The sequence below is a fragment of the Lontra canadensis genome, unplaced genomic scaffold (assembly GCF_010015895.1).
Source record: "Lontra canadensis isolate GAN:19392208 unplaced genomic scaffold, GSC_riverotter_1.0 scaffold41, whole genome shotgun sequence".
Taxonomy (NCBI): domain Eukaryota; kingdom Metazoa; phylum Chordata; class Mammalia; order Carnivora; family Mustelidae; genus Lontra; species Lontra canadensis.
Genome location: NW_022631035.1, coordinates 5,148,131 through 5,165,848, shown reverse-complemented (window position 1 = coordinate 5,165,848; position 17,718 = coordinate 5,148,131). Strand labels below are relative to the sequence as shown.

Here is a 17,718-nt window from a genome sequence, read left to right as displayed (position 1 = left end):
TTACGTGTATAATAACCTGCAAATGCAGTAAACACAGTAACATACAAATAACATACAAACGCGTACTCCTGTACGATAAAACATACATATGTACATTAGCATTTGCTATACAATAAATCAGAAATTAAAACTATGCTAACGTTATACACACTCTTTCATTCCAAGGTTCTATTTTACTACAGTGTTAAAAATTTAAAAATTAAAAGCCTTACCTGTGCAGGTACTGAAGATTAGATACCTTCCCCGACTCCCCTTCAAGGGTATAATCTCTCTGTTTCTGTGGAAAGCAATAAAGGCAGAGATAAAACAGATGATCCTATCCTTGGCTCTGACCACCTCATGCCATGGTGTGGTCCCCAAAGTGCCCGGGAACACAGGCACAGGCTCTAGTAAATTACGGGTCCTGAAATATCAAAGATCTCCTGGGCATATTCTAGTACAAGGCCACTCACTCACCGGCATCTAAAAACTGGACTTAAGCAGGAGAGTTCAGAGTAATGGCCAGTCAGGCTCCCTGTCCACTGCTCCCATGTTCAGACCCAAAGCATGAAGGCCAGAAAGTCCAGGTCTGTGGCGCCCTTTTGGGGTTTGTGCCTTAGACCTACATTCCGAGATCCAACCCCTCAGGCTGTCAGCTCAGCCTTCTGTGGCTGGCCGAACAATGGCTCTCAAAGATGCACAGGTCCTAATTCCAGGCCCCGTGAAGGTGTTACCTCACACGTAAGAGATGGGACGAAGTTAAGGATCTCTTCATTAGCCTGGATTATCCAGGTGGGATCAGTATAATAACAGGTTTCTTCTAAGAGGGAGACAGCAGGGCCGGTGACAGAGAGAAGGCATGGGGCCTGAAGCAGAGGTTGGAGAGGAGTGACGGCTAAGCTGCTGACTCCGAACACCGAGAAGGGGCCACAGGGCAAGAAGTACAGGTGGCCTCCAGAAGTTGGAAAACGCATTCTCTGGAATGCTAGAAATGGGACTCCTCCCTTAGGGCTTCCAAAGGAAGGGAACCGGGGTAGTTGTGTTGACCAAGCATCTGACTCTTCGTTTTGGCTCAGGTCCTGATTGCAGGGCTGTGGGGTCCAGCCGCGAGTCGGGCTCCACGCTTAGCACGGAGTCTGCTTGAGAGTCCTTCCTTCTCCCTGCACCCCCCAACCCTGCCTAAAATAAGTAAAATCGTAAAAAAGACAAAAAACAAAAAACCCTTCCAAAGGAATGCAGCCCTATGAACCTTTTTAGATTAACAACCACCCACAGCTGTGAGAGAAGAGATGTGTGTTATTTTAAGCCACTACGTTTGTGGTAATGTTCTAGCAGCCACCAGAGAAACCTCGACACCTTGATATCACCATCTTCATTACACTCTGTGAGGTGTCCCAGCAACCGCTGCTGAGTTCAAGGTGGGTGATGGAGGGCAGGGCTCGTACGTACCTGTTATGTGGGTGAAGGGAGGTGAAATATACAAAGGCAGCTTGACGGGAAAAGGAAATGGGACTACAGCTTACCAAACACTTAGTGAACGTTTTCTACTCAAAGCACCAGGGACAGATGCTCAACTATACAGCTGCTTTTAATACGCTTATAATTGCGGGGGAAAAAAACCAACCCAGAAAAATAAATATAAAACAATACACAAAATGTTAAAAAGCAATTCTTGATTAACTACCAAACAACAGTTATAGCCACAAATACCAGATATTTAGAACACGGGGAGCTGCTAGGCTAGGATGGCGCTGGCAGGCTTCTCAGAGATCAACTATGAGCTGGACACTGGACACCAGACAGCATCTGGACAGGTGACGAGGGAGACAAAGGACAAGTCAGGTGTGAGGAGGGAAAAGGAGAACAGTGGAGGAGTGCACTGGGGTGGGAAAGGCACAGTGACAAGACAGTGAGTACAGCAGCCTGAGCCGGAGGACCCAGCGGGGAGTAGGAAAGTATGATCTGGAAACAGACACCAGTTCACAGAGTTGGAACTGCACTTGCTAAATCAATGGGCTCTTGAGCAGAGTGTACACAAGCCAAAGAGTGTGGTGTACGAGGAAAATCAGAGCTGCTGCTTCTTTTTTTTGAAGATTTTATTTATTTATTTGACAGAGATAGAGAGAGATCACAAGTAGGCAGGGAGAGAGAGTGGGGGAAGCAGGCTCCCTGCCGAGCAGAGAGCACGATTCAGGGCTTGATCCCAGGACCCTGAGACCGTGACCTGAGCTGAAGGCAGATGCTTAACCTGCTGAGCCACCCAGGTGCCCTGAAAATTAGAACTTCTATTTTTCTCATTTCTTACAAATAAACACATCAGGAATACAGGCTCAATTTTACTTATGGGCTACATTATCAGGAAAGTTTGGAGCCCCCTGCTCTAGAGCTGGGAGATGGGATCTAGAAAGGTCCCATGTTTGCAGCTGGCAGGAAAGACCTGGAGAACTGAACCCAGACCAAGATGGGAAAAGCTGTCAGACCTCTGTGGCAGTCCAGGAATAGGACAAAAGGCTAGTCAGAAACAGGGCAGGGGTGAGGGATGGAAAAATGGAAAGAAGTCAAAGGGAGAACTAAGAACTAGTAAGGTTCTGGTGATAGGTAAGAAAGAGACAAAGACAGTCCTGAGGTTTTCAGCCTAGATGCCTAATGAATCATAGTGACATTAGAAAAAGGGAGCCCTAGAAAAATCCACCTGGAGCCATGAATTTGCGACTAAAGGCTTAACAGGTAATAAATGAACCCATTAGGAAGAACAGGATGGAGAGAAAATTCCTCAACCTGATAGAGTTCAGAGGCTTCTGTCGTTTGTCAGCCCATCACCAAATCGAAAAATACTGTGGCTGAGTCTGTGCACTCAAGACCACTGCCTGCCCATCCCCCCATCCCCACCCGAACAAGACACACAGACTGAGAGGACCTCAGCCCGGAGCCAGGAGCCAGTGGCCCAGCTGACAGTCCCACCTGATCTGGCTTGAGCTCTTCCCGAACGGCCTGGATGGCGTCCCGACACTCACTGAGCATGGATTCAAACAGACGCTCCTTGGTTTCTTCACTTTCAGCCTAAACAAAGACAGTAAAAAAAGTTTTCCTCTGAATAAGGCATAGTAGTCCAATGGGAGGAGGGCATAACCATGCCGTGAATCCTCCCATTATACACACACACACACATCCAGCCAGGACACCCCAAAGCAGAGATCGTTTCAATTGTCACGAGTCTCCACCACATTAAGACTTTTCTTATAGTCTTATTTGTTATTCATATGGAAACGGAATGGTACACGTGTACACACACACACACACACACACACACACACACACACAAAGTGAATGCACTGAAAAGATCTGCGTAACTGATCTGAAACAACCAAACAACAGATGCTTTACATTCTTTCCCATCACAGAACTTTCTACTTCTTTCCTCCAGCAATTCCGCCTCTGCTCAGGACCTGTCCCTGACGTCCCTGAAACGCCACACTGGAGAACAAATGGTCCCCAGCTCTGCTGTGTGCCAGCAGGGATACCCGCATGAACGTAACCCCAAAGACTTGCAGATCTTGGATTTCTTTTAGGTCCAAGCAAGTAAGAATGTCACTAACCAACACCAAGTCAAACATTTATTTCTCCTAAGGATCACAGGAAGATCCCTTCTCCACAGAAATCGTGCACTTGGGATAGTCCCTGTGGCTATGCTGAGGTTGACAGGCACTCCACTTGACAGTCTTTGCGCAAGTTCTAGGGCGTTGCCCCTCTGCTGGCCTGCTGGGATAAGGGAAAAGTGATTCATTGACAGAGCACCTGCCAAACCACATTACCAGTCTAAAGAATCTGACTGATCTGGTAGGAGTGGTCAGAGGCAGAAAGGAGATGAACTTGTGTTGCCGGCAGACCCACTGTAGCATGAAAACATCAGCACTCCATTATTATATTGACTTTCCACGGAAACATCCAAACTATCTCTTGACATTCAACTGACCTCTAAGACAGCCCAAAAGAAAACCCATTACGGCCCACTCCTTTAGGAGGCTGGTAGAGGCTTAAAGAAAAACCTTTTCTTAAGAACGCTAACATTTTTCCTAGTTTACAGTGTAGGGGGGAAAAAACTTCCTTGTAAGTTATGCAATCTAACTCAAACATACTTTTCTACTTATATTGCCTTTCCTGTTGCTCAGTAACTTAGGAAAACGTCAGGGGCGCAATCATTCTATAAATCTCTCAAGGCAAACACAGCCACTACTAATTTACTGAAACCTAAACAGCATTGTCCAACAGAACTTTCTCTGACGGGGTGCCTGCCTGCCTCAATCCAGGGACACTTGTAACTCTCCATCTCCAGGCTGTGAGTTCGAGCCCTGTGCTAGATGTAATTACTTAAAAATAAAATCTTTATTTGAAAAAAAAAAAAAAAAAAAAGAACCTTCTGTGCTAATGGAAACACTCTCTCGCTGTCCTGTCCTGCACAGCAGTCTTCAGCCACATGTGGCTACTAAGCACTTGAAATTTCCATTAATTTAAGCATAAATAGCCAGAGATGTTCAAGTCTCTCGTGTACTCAACAGCACAGAGAAACACTTCACACAAAACACTGCTAAGGAGCACGTCAAGTTCGCAAGACTCTTTGTAATGACGGACTCAAACTTGTTGGCCACATGTCTGAAGGACAAATCCTATGGCCCGGGGCAGCCACGGAACAGCTAACAACCGGAATCAGATCCATGAGCAGACTCAGCAGCAGGTGTGCGCGCGGGGGCACGGGCACACACACGCGTGCGCGCGCACACACACGGGGGCACGGGCACGCACACGCAAGCACGCACACACGGGCGCGCACGCGCAAGCACGCACACGCACAGAGCCACACTGTTAGCAGGCAGTTCTGGTATCCAGCAAATATGCCACCAACACCATTTCAAGAAGGGAGCGGTTCGACGTGTGGGGCAATGGGTAGATAAGGTAACAGAAAAGTGAACTTCATTTCGCCAGCTACCCACAATTTGTCTGCTTTCCTGTAGAGAAAATGCGGCTCATTAAAAAACAAAACTGAAATGATGCAAAATGCTAACTCTCTTTACTGCCACGTACTACGCTCGCTCCCTCGGAATAAGGACACCTCTGCATCAAGGGGCAGAAGCTTTCCCGGGGCTCCCACAGAAGTCTTGAGTTCCACCGGGAACCTCACAGAAGACTGAGCCACACGGCAGGTAAAAGCCCATCGGAAGGGGAGAGCTTCAGTCACTTGCGTTTTTTGCCGCCCACATTGCCAGTGACTCAGAGATCACTAGGACCTGCAGCAGAGCTTCTCAGGGTTCTCCCTGGGCTGGGCACAATGTCTCCGAACAGGAAGCCTGAAATGTACTCCGCTACTTTCACTCGTATTTACATACCTATCTTGGAGGCTAAAACCATCCCTAAAAGGCAGCAAAAAGGAACGCCGCTCTACATGCAGAGGCAGGACTCCGCAGCATCTACATGCAGACCTCCCAAGTCAGCCCCGGAGCCAACAAGAACGGGCTCCCAAACGCGCGCGGCAAACTCCCTGCACAGGAATTTGTGGTCTGCCCGCACCTTTTCCCAGGTGCGCCTGTGAGACAGAGAAATCTTCAGCCCAGAACTAATGTGTTACTTGGACGGACCTAATAATTAAAAACAAATCCTAGATCCGTTCTTGTGAAACTTGGAACACCCTAGGATGTGCTTTTCCACAGCCTTAAGATGTGGTACAGAGGAAAACCAGCGGCCGTGGGTCCTGAGGTATAGACCCCTGCCTTTCAGAAGTTTCTGGTCGCCTGATCAGAGACCAGACATTTTGCAACTGGATTTGAAGATTGTTTTCACTTGTCTACAAAGCCTGCTGGAAGGTGGCGGTGTGACTAAGAGACAGGGCGAGTCTGACCACATTCTCCACCACACCCACAGGAGAACCAAGGGAATGGGAACCAAGCCTTCCCCAGGCCCCCAAGTTCCAGGAAACAACACATGGAAATCTGGTAAAGGAGAATACAAACCTCACTTAAGAATAGTTTTTTTGTTTGTGTTTGTTTTTGTTTTATAGAGAAGGACAGACGGTCTCCCTTTCACTCACACATTAAAGTATTACCACGACCCAAGGAGAAGACTCCTCAAACCTGCCATTCCTCTGAAAGCTCTGCCGGACAACATCCCACAGCGCTGCCGCCAGCGACAAGGCAGGTAGAGTCAAGCATTAATAAGCAAAACAGAAACAAATTATCAAGTAAAGCAATTATTTAGCCCACAAAGACATGACACCTGGCTCAGGAGACCAGAAATTTTGCAACTGGATTTTGGAAGCTGATTAAATCCCTGCTGCAGTCTTCAGTCTAACACTTTATCTCCTTGAATTATTTCTTCCTTCTATGCTTTTCAGTAAACTGCTGTTCTAGTATTTAAATGTCATGAAACCTCTACAAGCAAGCATAATCTCCAGTCCCTAGAGGGGCGCAGTACCATCACCAGCCAGTTGAAGGAACATGAAGGGGCGCCTGGCCAGGTCAGTCAGCGGACCATGCGACTCTTGATCTCTTCTTGGCTGTGGGTTTGAACCCCATGTTGGGTGTAGAGACGACTTAAAAATAAAATCTTGAGGCGCCTGGGTGGCTCAGTGGGTTAAAGCCTCTGTCTTCGGCTCAGGTCAGATCTCAGGATCCTGGGATCGGATCCCGCATCGGGCTCTCTGCTCAGCGGGGAGCCTGCTACCCCCTATCTCTCTGCCTGCCTCTCTGCCTACTTGTGATCTCTCTCTCTCTCTAATAAATAAATAATCTTAAAAAAAATAAAAAATAAAAAATAAATTAAATCTTTAAGAAAAAAAAAAAAAAAAAAAAAAAAAAAAAAGAAACACTGAAACTAAGATTCCCGCATCTCCAAAGCACAGCTCCTGGTTCCTAGGGTAGGGAACAGCTCCAGATAATGAGAATGGGCAAGGTGGAGAAGACCTGTGTGACATCCGGCCAAATAATCCGGTAGCAGCACCAAGGGGGCACATGGTTCTCCTGGGATTACCCTCCAATGGCCAAAGTGCATTTTCCCTAGTTAATAACCCACAGCTGATTCAATTCAACAGACAACGAGCTACGGTGCTGGACCTCACATCTAAGGATTTAACTGAACTTTATTTCATCCTGTACTTGAATTATTTTATTTACCGGTTAAATTTGCTGTATGTGTGTATAGACAGTGGGCACTGAACTATTTTAATGTTAAAACCTTGCTGGGATTCCCTGAGACGGACACTGACACACATTTTGTTTGATCTACTTCTCCATCTACCACATTATTTAAAGACCTCTGACACTCAGAAGTGACCCTGATGCACCAAAAGATCCTGAACAACCAGAGACCATGGAGGGGTTAACACATCCCACAACACTGAAACAATTAAGAAAATATTATAAACTTTATGTCAATAAATTCAACAAGGTACATGAAATTAATAAACGCCTTTTAAAAATAAGACGCGGGGGTTGCCTGGGTGGCTCAGTGTTGGTTAAGCCTCTGCCTTTAGCTCAGGTCATAATCTCAGGGTCCTGGGATCGAGCCCCGAGTTGGGCTCTCTGCTCAGCAGGGAGCTTGCTTCCCCCTCTCTCTGCCTGCCTCTCTGCCTGCTTGTGATCTCTCTCACTGTGTCAAATAAATAAATAACCTCTTAAAAAAAAAAAAAAAGATAAACTGGGGTGCCTGGGTGGCTCAGTTGTTAAGTGTCTGCCTTTGGCTCAGGTCATGGTCCCAGGGTCCTCGGATAGAGCCCCAGATCAGCTCCCTACTTGGCAGAAAACCTTCTCCCTCTCCCTCTGCCTGCTGCTCCCCCTGCTTGTGCTCTCTCTCTCTGTGTCAAGTAAATAAATAAAATAATAAAAATAATCTTTAAAAAAAATATTTTATTTATTTGACAGAGAGAGATCGCAAGCAGGCAGAGGCAGGCAGAGAGCGGGGAGAAAGCAGGCTCCCTGCTGAGCAGAGAGCACGATACAGGGCTCAATCCCAGGACCCTGGGATCATGACCTGAACCAAAGGCAGAGGCTTAACCCACTGAGCCACCCAGGTGCCCCAATAAAAATAATCTTTAAAAAATAAAATAAATTTTAAAATTTAAAAAAAAAAAAGATTCATCCAAATGACACAAAATGAAACAGAAAATCTGAGTAGCTCTTTATCTCATAAAGGAATTATATTTGTTTAAAACAAGCAAAAACAAATTTTAAAAACCTTCCCGTAAATACCAAATCATTGTTATACACCTGAAACTAATGTTTTATGTCAATTATATCCCCTCTGCCCAAAAAAAAACACAAAAAACCCTTCCTACAAAGAAAACTCTAGGCCCAATAGCTTCACTGGTGAATTACAACAAACAGTTGAGAAAGAAAAAAATACTGGGATTACATAAACTCTTTCAGAAACTAGAGAAGGAGGGAAAATATCTAAACTTGTTTTATGAGGTATATGTAACCCTGATACCAAACCCTGAAAAAAGACATTATAAAACAATGATAAGCCACTTCCTCATGCATATGGATGCAAAATTCTTAAATCTCAGCAAACAAAATCTAGCAATGTATAAAAAGTACAATATACCATAACCAAGTGGGGTTGCATCAGATATATAAGACTGATTTAACACTGAAAAGTAATCAATGTAATTCACTACGATAACAGCCGTCAAATATTCCTCCCTCTTCAGCCTTTACTCTCAAGTTGAAAGATGGGAAACTGTCCTCATTACGGCTCCTTCTAAGCCTCTGCTTTCTTACAACCTTCACACACTCCACCGTATCCTGTGCAACAGCAATTAAACACCCGCCACTATTCCTGCTTGCCAAAGCCTTCTAATTTTCTTTCATCTCTTCATAAATATCTGATAAATACCTAAGACTTGTAGAACTATTCAAAGCATGGTCCTGGGACCAGCAGAATTAGCATCATTTGGGAGCTTATAAGAGAAGCAAATTCTTGGGCCCCAAAGCACATATACTAAATCAAAATCTCTGGAGAGGTTGAGCCTTGAGTATTTTTTTTTAATTATTTTATAACTGGGGCACCGGGGTGGCTCAGTGGGTTAAGCCTCTGCCTTCCACTCAGGTCATGATCTTGGGGTTCTGAGATCAAGCCCCAGTAATTTAAAAAAATTTTTTTTTAATTACTTTAATATTCTTTTTTTTTTTTTTAAAGATTTATTTATTTGACAGAGAGAGATCACAAGTAGGCAGAGAGGCAGGCAGAGGGAGAGAGAGGAGGAAGCAGGCTCCCCACTGAGCAGAGAGCTCGATGCGGTGCTTGATCCCAGGACCCCAAGATCATGACCTGAGCGGAAGGCAGAGGCTTAACCCTCTGAGCCACCCAGGCGCCCCTAAAAAAATTATAATTTTTTTCATCAGTGTACTCTTTTCCCATCCCACCCACCCACTTCCCCTGTGGTATATCCTAGATTCTATAAATCATAATCTGTCATATAGTATATTCTTATAATAAAGAACGCTAGGGGAAAGAAAACATTAAGTAAATCATATAGAAAACACATTCACAGCACTGTATTATTATTTATCTAAAGAAAATCAACCTGTAAGTGGACTGGCAGAGTTCAAACCTGTGCTGTTCAAGATTCAACTGTATTTTTTTTTAATCTATTCAATGTTAGAGTAACACTGCTGTTTTGTTTAAGTAGGCTCCACGCCCAATGTGGGATTTGAGTTCATGACCCTGAGATCAAGAGTTGCACACGCCACCAACTAAGACAGCCAGGTACCACAACACTGCTGTTCTTTTCTTGTCACTACTACCAAAATTTTGGCCAAACTCAAACTGCTTTAGAAGGAGCAGCTACAGGGTGCCTGGGTGGCTCAGTTGGTTGGGCATCCAACTCTTGGTTTCATATCAGGTCATGATCTCAGGGTTCAGGGTCCTAATATTAAGCCCCAGTGTCGGGCTCCTCACTAAATGGGGAGTTGGCCTGAGAGTCTCTCTCCCTCGCCTTCTGCCCCTCCCCCTGCAAGGAGCATGCTCACTCTCTTTATTAAATAAATAAATCTTTTTTTTTTTTTAAGATTTTATTTATTTATGAGAGAGAGCGAGCGAGCACAGGCAGACAGAATGGCAGGCAGAGGCAGAGGGAGAAGCAGGCTCCCTGCAGAGCAAGGAGCCCGATGTGGGACTCGATCCCAGGACGCTGGGATCATGACCTGGGCCGAAGGCAGCTGCTTAACCAACTGAGCCACCCAGGCGTCCCAAAATAAATAAATCTTTATTAAAAAAAAAAAAAAAAAAGAGCGAGCGAGCGCAAAAATGACCTAAAGACCCAGAAGTCAACCCTTCAAGCATGCTAACTCTCGAATTTGAGGCTAACACTCGAATTTGAGAGTAACCCTTTTAAAAAACATACAACTAGTTATCACGTTACTGAAATGATCTTCAATTTTAAAAGCAATGACTGCACATGCAGTTGTAAAATGCTTTTACTTCATCTAAGTTAGCTCCAACTGATTTTACGAATAAGGCAAAGAGATCTCCTTCATGTGGGTTTTTATTTTCGAATTATGCATACAAAGCAGAAGAAAGATAAATTCAAATAAAATAGCACATGGGAAACTCTCCTACCCCCACTAAAGTACTGGGTTGGAGAGGATTCCCTGCCAAGGACTATTTGTTTCATTTAATGTTCTGCTCATTCAGTCTTTCCCAGGGGCCCGGGACTCCGCTTGTGTACTGTGTACTGCATTAAATAAGACTGCATTAGCTACTCACCAAAGCCAAGTAAAATGATCCTGCTACCAGCCTTCCTGATATGTGGCCAAGTTCAAGAACATGGCCATGGGAGTCAAAAGGGCCTGGTTTCCAGGCCAAGCACTCCCTTCTATCAGACGTGTATGGCTGTGGACAAGTTACATGGTCTCTTTCACACGTTTTCCCACCTGTACGATGAGAGTTATCACCCACACCGTAGAATTAAAAAGGTACAAAACTGAAAGAACAGCGTATCCGGGACATTAAGGAGGACTATTACCCTTCATTGCTCATCTCTGTGGTGTAGGTGACCACTGGTTTTTAAATTTTGTGAACTAATACGTAAGACCACGGAAAATCCTTACAACATGCAAAGAAAAACAGAATTCAAAAGCAGATCGCAATGATTTCAACAAATAAAAAAATACATAACATCACTTATGAACATGAGAAAGACTAAAAGGAAATCCAGTGTTGTCCTTATCAGCACAAGGCAACAACCATGAAGGTATATGAGAAGTGGGACTTCAAAACATTTACTTTTTCTCTGAACTTTAAGCTAAATAACTTCTTAAAATTATTAATTTTAATTTTTAAATTTTTTATTAATTTTTAATTAATTTGCAATGCTAGCTTTCCTTGTCCTTTATCTAATATACATTTGTGCGCCCATTCCTAAGGAGCCTCCCCCCATTTATATCTGCCCCCTGGGCTTCCCCCAACCCCAACCACAGCCAGAACTCCTGTCCCACTGTCACTGACAGCAGCTCTTCTCTTCCAGAACATACCACTATGAAATGAAAGAATTAACCCAACCACATAAGCTCAGGGGCTGCTTCGAGAATCGCAGTCCAGAAGAGACACTGCCATACACCACTGTCAGTGAGAAGCTCTCTAGGAAAGCTTCTCGGTCTTCTAAAGAACAAATCAACTTACTAGTACTACTCTCGTCTTCTGCTCTTAAAGCAAACTGAAGAGAAATGAAAAGAGCAGTACACAACCTAGACAGAGGCACAAAGTTCTCCCACTGTCGAAAGCTGTCCTCGGGGCACCTGGGTGGCTAAGTGGGTTGACCCGCTGCCTTCGGCTCAGGTCATGATCTCAGGGTCCTGGGATCGAGCCCCATATCGGGCTCTCTGCTCAGCGGGGAGCTGCTTCCCCCTCTCTCTCTGCCTGCCTCTCTGCCTACTTGTGATTTCTCTTTCTATCAAATAAATAAATAAACTCTTTAAAAAAAAAAAAGAAAAGAAACAAAGAAAGAAAGCTGTCCTCAACCCAGAGTAGCTACTTCGGAACAAGTCCCTGTAAAGTCTGGACGCTCAGAACAACTCAGGAACGCAGCTAACAAAGCGCTCCCACGCACAAATTACTCAGGCTGCAATGGCTTACGGCGAGGTAGCAGCAAACACCCCGGGGCAGGCTGCGGACACGCTCAGCAGTTGGGTGTTTAGATGCTCTTCACCTCATGGAGGAAGCAAGCCAAGAAGGGCCTTCATCACTGTCTACTGTGTACAAACCGAGATCACCGGAATCTCTGATCGTATAGAACTTACTCAGTTATTCAGACCCACGAACAGGTAACAATTATGTCCGCAAGCAACACCTGCTTTGCATGAACGTGGCGTAAACGCCACATGTAAAACGAGATATTCTGGCTTAGGCTCTCCTGAAAAGGCTCAGGAATGAGAGGGGCCCCTTCAGGGACAGAAGGCTAGGACAAGAGGTCAGATGGACACCACAGTGAGGTTGCTACACCACCTGCTGGGCCGGACAGGTCCCCTCACATTGAGCCCGCCTCTCACCACTCCCATGTCCACATCCACGTCCATGTTCGTGTCCAGGACTGCCAATGCCATTTTCCTGGCCCTCTCAACTCAAGATCTCTTCTACAAGCTCAGCTTTTACAATAATTTGGTGACCAAATCCCAAATAGCAGTAAGACATATTTTTGTTTTGTGAGAAATGCACACCCATCTACGTCGTAAACACACGAGGACAACTTCAGACACACGCAGAGAGAGAACGGGCAGCTGCTCCTCACCTGTGCTATGGCTGCTTCGTTATCGGCCAATCCCAGTAAAAAGATCCTCACTTTGTCTATCTTCACTGGAACGGTTCTCCCTCTCCATTCCACCTCACTCATGGTGGCTGCCTGTTTGGCCCGAGTCTGAGTGATCAATGCCTTGGAAAGTAATTTTCAAAAGTCAAAACTTTAAATGCTGGTGGTAAAAGGAACAAAGAACTATTAGTTCTCTTTTTCTGTAACTAATATATCATGCCTTACAAAGTAATATATAAATTGTATTCATGTTCCTCTTTAGTATCATCTATCTTAACTTATAGAAACCCAAACATTAAAATGACTAAACAAAAGGTTAAAAAGAGCCAACCTGGGGCACCTGGGTGGCTCAATGATCTCTCTCTGTCAAATAAATACGTAAAATCTTTTTTTTTTTTTAAGACTTTACGTATTTATTTGACAGAGAGATCACAAGCAGGCAGAGAGGCAGGCAGAGAGAGAGGGGGATGCAGGCGACCCGCTGAGCAGAGAGCCTGACGTGGGGCTTGGTCCCAGGACCCTGAGATCATGACCTGAGCTGAAGGCAGAGGCTTTAACCCACTGAGCCACCCAGGCACCCCAATACATAAAATCTTTAAAAAAATAAAAATAAAATAAAAAATAAAAAGAGCCAACCCTGGGGTGCCTGGCTGGCTCAGTTGGCAGACCATGTGACACTTGGCCTCAGGGCAGTGAGTTCAAGCCCCAAGTTGGTGTGGAGCCACTTAAAACAATAATAATATTTTAAAAACGTAAAAAAAAAAAATTAAAAAGACCAACACTAGGGGCACTTGGGTGGCTCAGTTGGTTAAGCGACGGCCTTTGGCTGAGGTCAAGATCCTGGAGCCCCAGGATTGAGTCCCATGTCGGACTCCCCGCTCAGCAGAAGGTCTGCTTTTCCCTCTGACCTTCCCCCTTTCACGTTCTCTCTCTCTCTCAAATAAATAAATAAAAACTTTAAAAAAAAAAAAAAAAAAGAGCAACGCTAAGTCTTGGTAAGGGTGTAGGAGAAAAACCTATCTATATGTGCTGTAAGCAAAAATGCAAATTATCAGAAACTTACTTAAAGATATCTGTCAATATGAATCAAAAGCTTCCAAAATATTCAATCCCACGTTTAGGAAAGTACTCTAAGGAAATAACTAAGAATGTATACAAAAACATGGGTCTTCACAGTAATATGACTTATTACTTCAGCAACAATAGTGAAGTGCTCATGTGACTTGACTTCGGTACAATGTAGTACCATGTGGCTACCAAAACAGTGTAGAAATACCTACTAAAGTGGAAAAAAAAAACACTCGAGACATTGTATTTAAAAAGCACATTACTAAATAGTGTATATGGAGATCCCATTTAAAAAACACAAGCCTGTTTTGGGCGACCGAGTGGCTCAGTCAGCTGGGCGTCTGACTCTTGGTTTCAGCTTGGACTGTGGTCTCGGGGTCTGGGATGGAGCCTTTCGACAGGCTCTGCACTCAGCAGGGAGTCTGCATGGGATTCTCTCTCTCCCTCTCTGCCCCTCCCCCAACCCTTGCTCTTTCTTGCTCTAAATAAATAAAACCTTAAAAAATACACACACACACACACACACACATAGATGCCTTTTCTTCCTACATACACAAAAATCTGTAAGCTATTCATCATGTTATTAGTGGTGACCTCTGATTCTACCATGTGATTTCAGTCTTCCCCCATCTTATTTTTTTTTTTAAGATTTTATTTATTTAGACAGAGATCACAAGCAGGTACCCCATTTTCCCCCCATCTTTTATTCCTACTTTGTCTATTTGCTTACATTACTTGCCTAAAAAATAAGATAAAAAGTTGAATACTTCAGGGGCACCTGGGTGGCTCAGTGGGTTAAGCCTCTATCTTCAGCTCAGGTCATGATCTCAGGGTCCAGGAATCGAGCCCTACATCAGGCTCTCTGCTCAGCAGCGAGCCTGCTTCCCCCTCTCCTTCTGTCTGCCTCTCTGCCTACTTGTGATCTGTCAAATAAATAAATCTTTAAAAAACAATTAAAAATACATGGATATAGGGGCGCCTGGGTGGCTCAGTGGGTTAAGCCTCTGCCTTTGGCTCAGGTCATGATTTCAGGGTCCTGGGACCAAGCCCCATGTCAGGCTCTCTGCTCAGTGGGGCGCCTGCTTCCCCCTCTCTACTTGTCATTTCTCTGTCAAATAAATAAATAAAATCTTTTTTAAAAAAAGGATATAAATATGCATATATTAATAACCATTACAATGACTATCAAGATTACGGATTACCTCTTTTTCTGGACTTTTTCAAACGAAAGACCTCACAAAAATGTATAGACTAGATTACCTCCAATTTCTCAGCCAGAAGACCCTCAGTGCCGCCAGACCTCAATCTCATCTGCATGAGTTCATTGATAGCTGACTGGTCCCCTGAGAAAAGAGAGCGCTGTTGGGTAGAAATCCTCAAGGGTCTGGTCTGGTCTCCCACGAGTCACTAGAATCAACACTGAGCTCTTCCCCTTGCACAAGCATTGCAGTGAACCGCAGGTCCTTCCACAAAGCTCACTCACAAAGTTCACTCACAAAGGAGTACAGAATTGGCAGGACGGAAACAAAGCGAAGGAACTGCCTTCCGTGACATTAAGCTGGGCTGACGCTGACACCTCTACTTTTCTCATCAGCCAAAACCCGTGCCAAGGACGGATGCAGGGACAAGGAAAGCAGGAAAGTTAAATCCTCTAGGCTCTCCCAGATGAACCACCCACCAACCCACTGGTCTGTGCTCGACTCAGCCCCTGCTCACCGATGTTATATGCACAGTAGCGGATATTGGGTGAGATCTCTTCCACACGCTGGTTGTACAGCACCGCCTGCTCTTCTGTGAAAGCACTGGCCAGTCTCTCGTAGATCGTTCTGCGAGGAAAGAAACACCAGCTTTCACAGCAGTCTTATTTTAAGAAAATAAAAAGGAACACAATGGCTAAAAATGAAATGTGGCACTTTGCTAAGATCCTTCTATCAAGGAAGAGAACTGCATGGCTCTAGAATGAATGAGGATCATCAATATTCCTAAAGGGAAGGAAAACGAATGAGTAACCAGGACTGGCTCAGTCGACTGGGTGTCTGACTCTGGATTTCGGCACAGGTCATGATCTTGAGGTCATGAGATTGAGCCCCATGTCAGGCTCCTCGCTCAGCAGAAGTCTGCTTGAGATTCTCCCTCTCCACCACACGCTCTCTCCAGCACGCATGCTATAAAATAAATAAATCTTAACTAAATAAGTAAATAACTGCACTTCTGTAGAAACAATCATCAGGTGATCTGCAGCCTGAATGCAATTATGTACAATTGAACCCAGCCGCGGCTTTTGAACCAGAAAACTTACTTGCATTTGTTAAAAGCCTCAATTGCAGCTTTCCATTCTTGATGTTCAAAACGCAGCATTCCTGAGAGGTAAGCTGTGTACGCCTGAAGAAGGGAAGAAGGGAACTGTTTCAACACCCAAGAGCCAATGTCACTGCTCAATTCCCCCCACCTGCTTTCAGTTTTGACATAGAGAATATAGAGATATTCATCAGGGTGATTTTACTTACTTAAGAAGGCTTCAAGCTCAGCATGGAGCTCAGCATGGGGCTTGAACTCAACCCCAAGATCAAGACCCGAACTGAGATCAAGAGGTAGACAATCAACTGCACCACCCAGGCACCCTTATTCAGGGTGATTGTAAAAGAGAAAACTTAGGGGGACCTGGGTGGCACTGTCAGTTGAGCGACTGGCTCTTGGTTTCGGCTCAGGTTATGATCTCAGGGTCATGGGATCAATTCCTACATCGGGGTCCGCGCTCAGAGAGCAGAGTCCACTGGAGACATTCTCTGCCCCGCTCTGTAGCACGTGTGCGCTCTCTCTTTAAAATAAATAAATAAATCTTTTTGAGAAAAAACGCTATTAAATAAAATGTGATACACGGATAACTCACCATGATTCACTTACTGCCTAGGAGAGAATTTTTTTTTTTTTTATTCATTTAACAGAGAGAGAGATCACAAGTAGGCAGAGAGGCAGGCAGATGGGGTGGGGGGGAAGCAGGCTCCCTGCTGAGCAGAGAGCCCAATGCGGGGCTTGATCCCAGGACCCCGAGACCATGACCCGAGCCAAAGGCAGAGGCTTAAGCCACCGAGCCACCCAGGCACCCCTTAGGAGAGAATCTGAAAAAAAAAAAAAAAAAAAAAAAAACAAAAAAAAACTGTTTTCCTCATGTGACTTAATGATTAGTTTCTAGGATATAACATTCAGTATCAGAAGCTGAATGTAAATCTGTGGTATCTTTTTTTTTTTTCCTTAAATATTTTATTTATTTATTTGACAGAGAGAGAGAAAGAACGGTGAGAGAGGGAACACAAGCAGGGGGAGTGGGAGAGGGAGAAGCAGGCTTCCTGTTGAGCAGGGAGCCCTATGCGGGGCTCAATCCCAGGACCCCGGGATGATGACCTGAACCAAAGGCAGACGCTTAACACCTGAGCCACCCAGGCACCCCAGTTTCTATTGTGTGTGTTTTTTTTTTTTTTTTTAAATTAGTTTCAGAGATGCCTGGGTGGCTCAGTTGGTTAAGCATCTACCTTCAGCTCAGGTCATGATCTCAGGACCCTGAGACTAAGCCCCATGTTGGGCTCCCTGCTCAGTGGGAAGTCTGCTTCTCCCTCTTCTTCTGTCCCACTCATGTGTGTATATGTGCTCCCGCGGTCTCTGTCAAATAAATAAATAAAATCTTTAAAAAAAAAAAAAGATTTTATTTATTTATTTGACAGACAAGAGATCACAAGTAGGCAGAGAAGCAGGCAGAGAGAGAGGAGGAAGCAGGCCCCCTGCTGAGCAGAGAGCCCAATGTGGGGCTCAATCCCAGGACCCTGGGATCATGACTTGAGCCAAAGGCAGAGGCTTTAACCCACTGAGCCACCCAAGCACCCCTA

General features: G+C 44.8%; 1 protein-coding gene across 2 annotated transcripts in view; it reads right to left on the bottom strand.

Annotated features, from left to right (window-relative positions):
- SRP68 (signal recognition particle 68) overlaps positions 1-17,718 on the bottom strand; it is a 34,223-nt gene that overhangs the window by 9,161 nt on the left and 7,344 nt on the right. For both annotated transcript variants that reach the window (XM_032870571.1, XM_032870572.1), the window contains 6 exons: positions 16,137-16,219; positions 15,554-15,663; positions 15,098-15,180; positions 12,752-12,892; positions 2,941-3,039; positions 213-277 (listed from right to left, as the gene is read on the bottom strand). In XM_032870571.1, the coding sequence (XP_032726462.1) occupies positions 213-277; positions 2,941-3,039; positions 12,752-12,892; positions 15,098-15,180; positions 15,554-15,663; positions 16,137-16,219 (581 nt within the window). The remainder of the gene's footprint in view (positions 1-212; positions 278-2,940; positions 3,040-12,751; positions 12,893-15,097; positions 15,181-15,553; positions 15,664-16,136; positions 16,220-17,718) is intronic.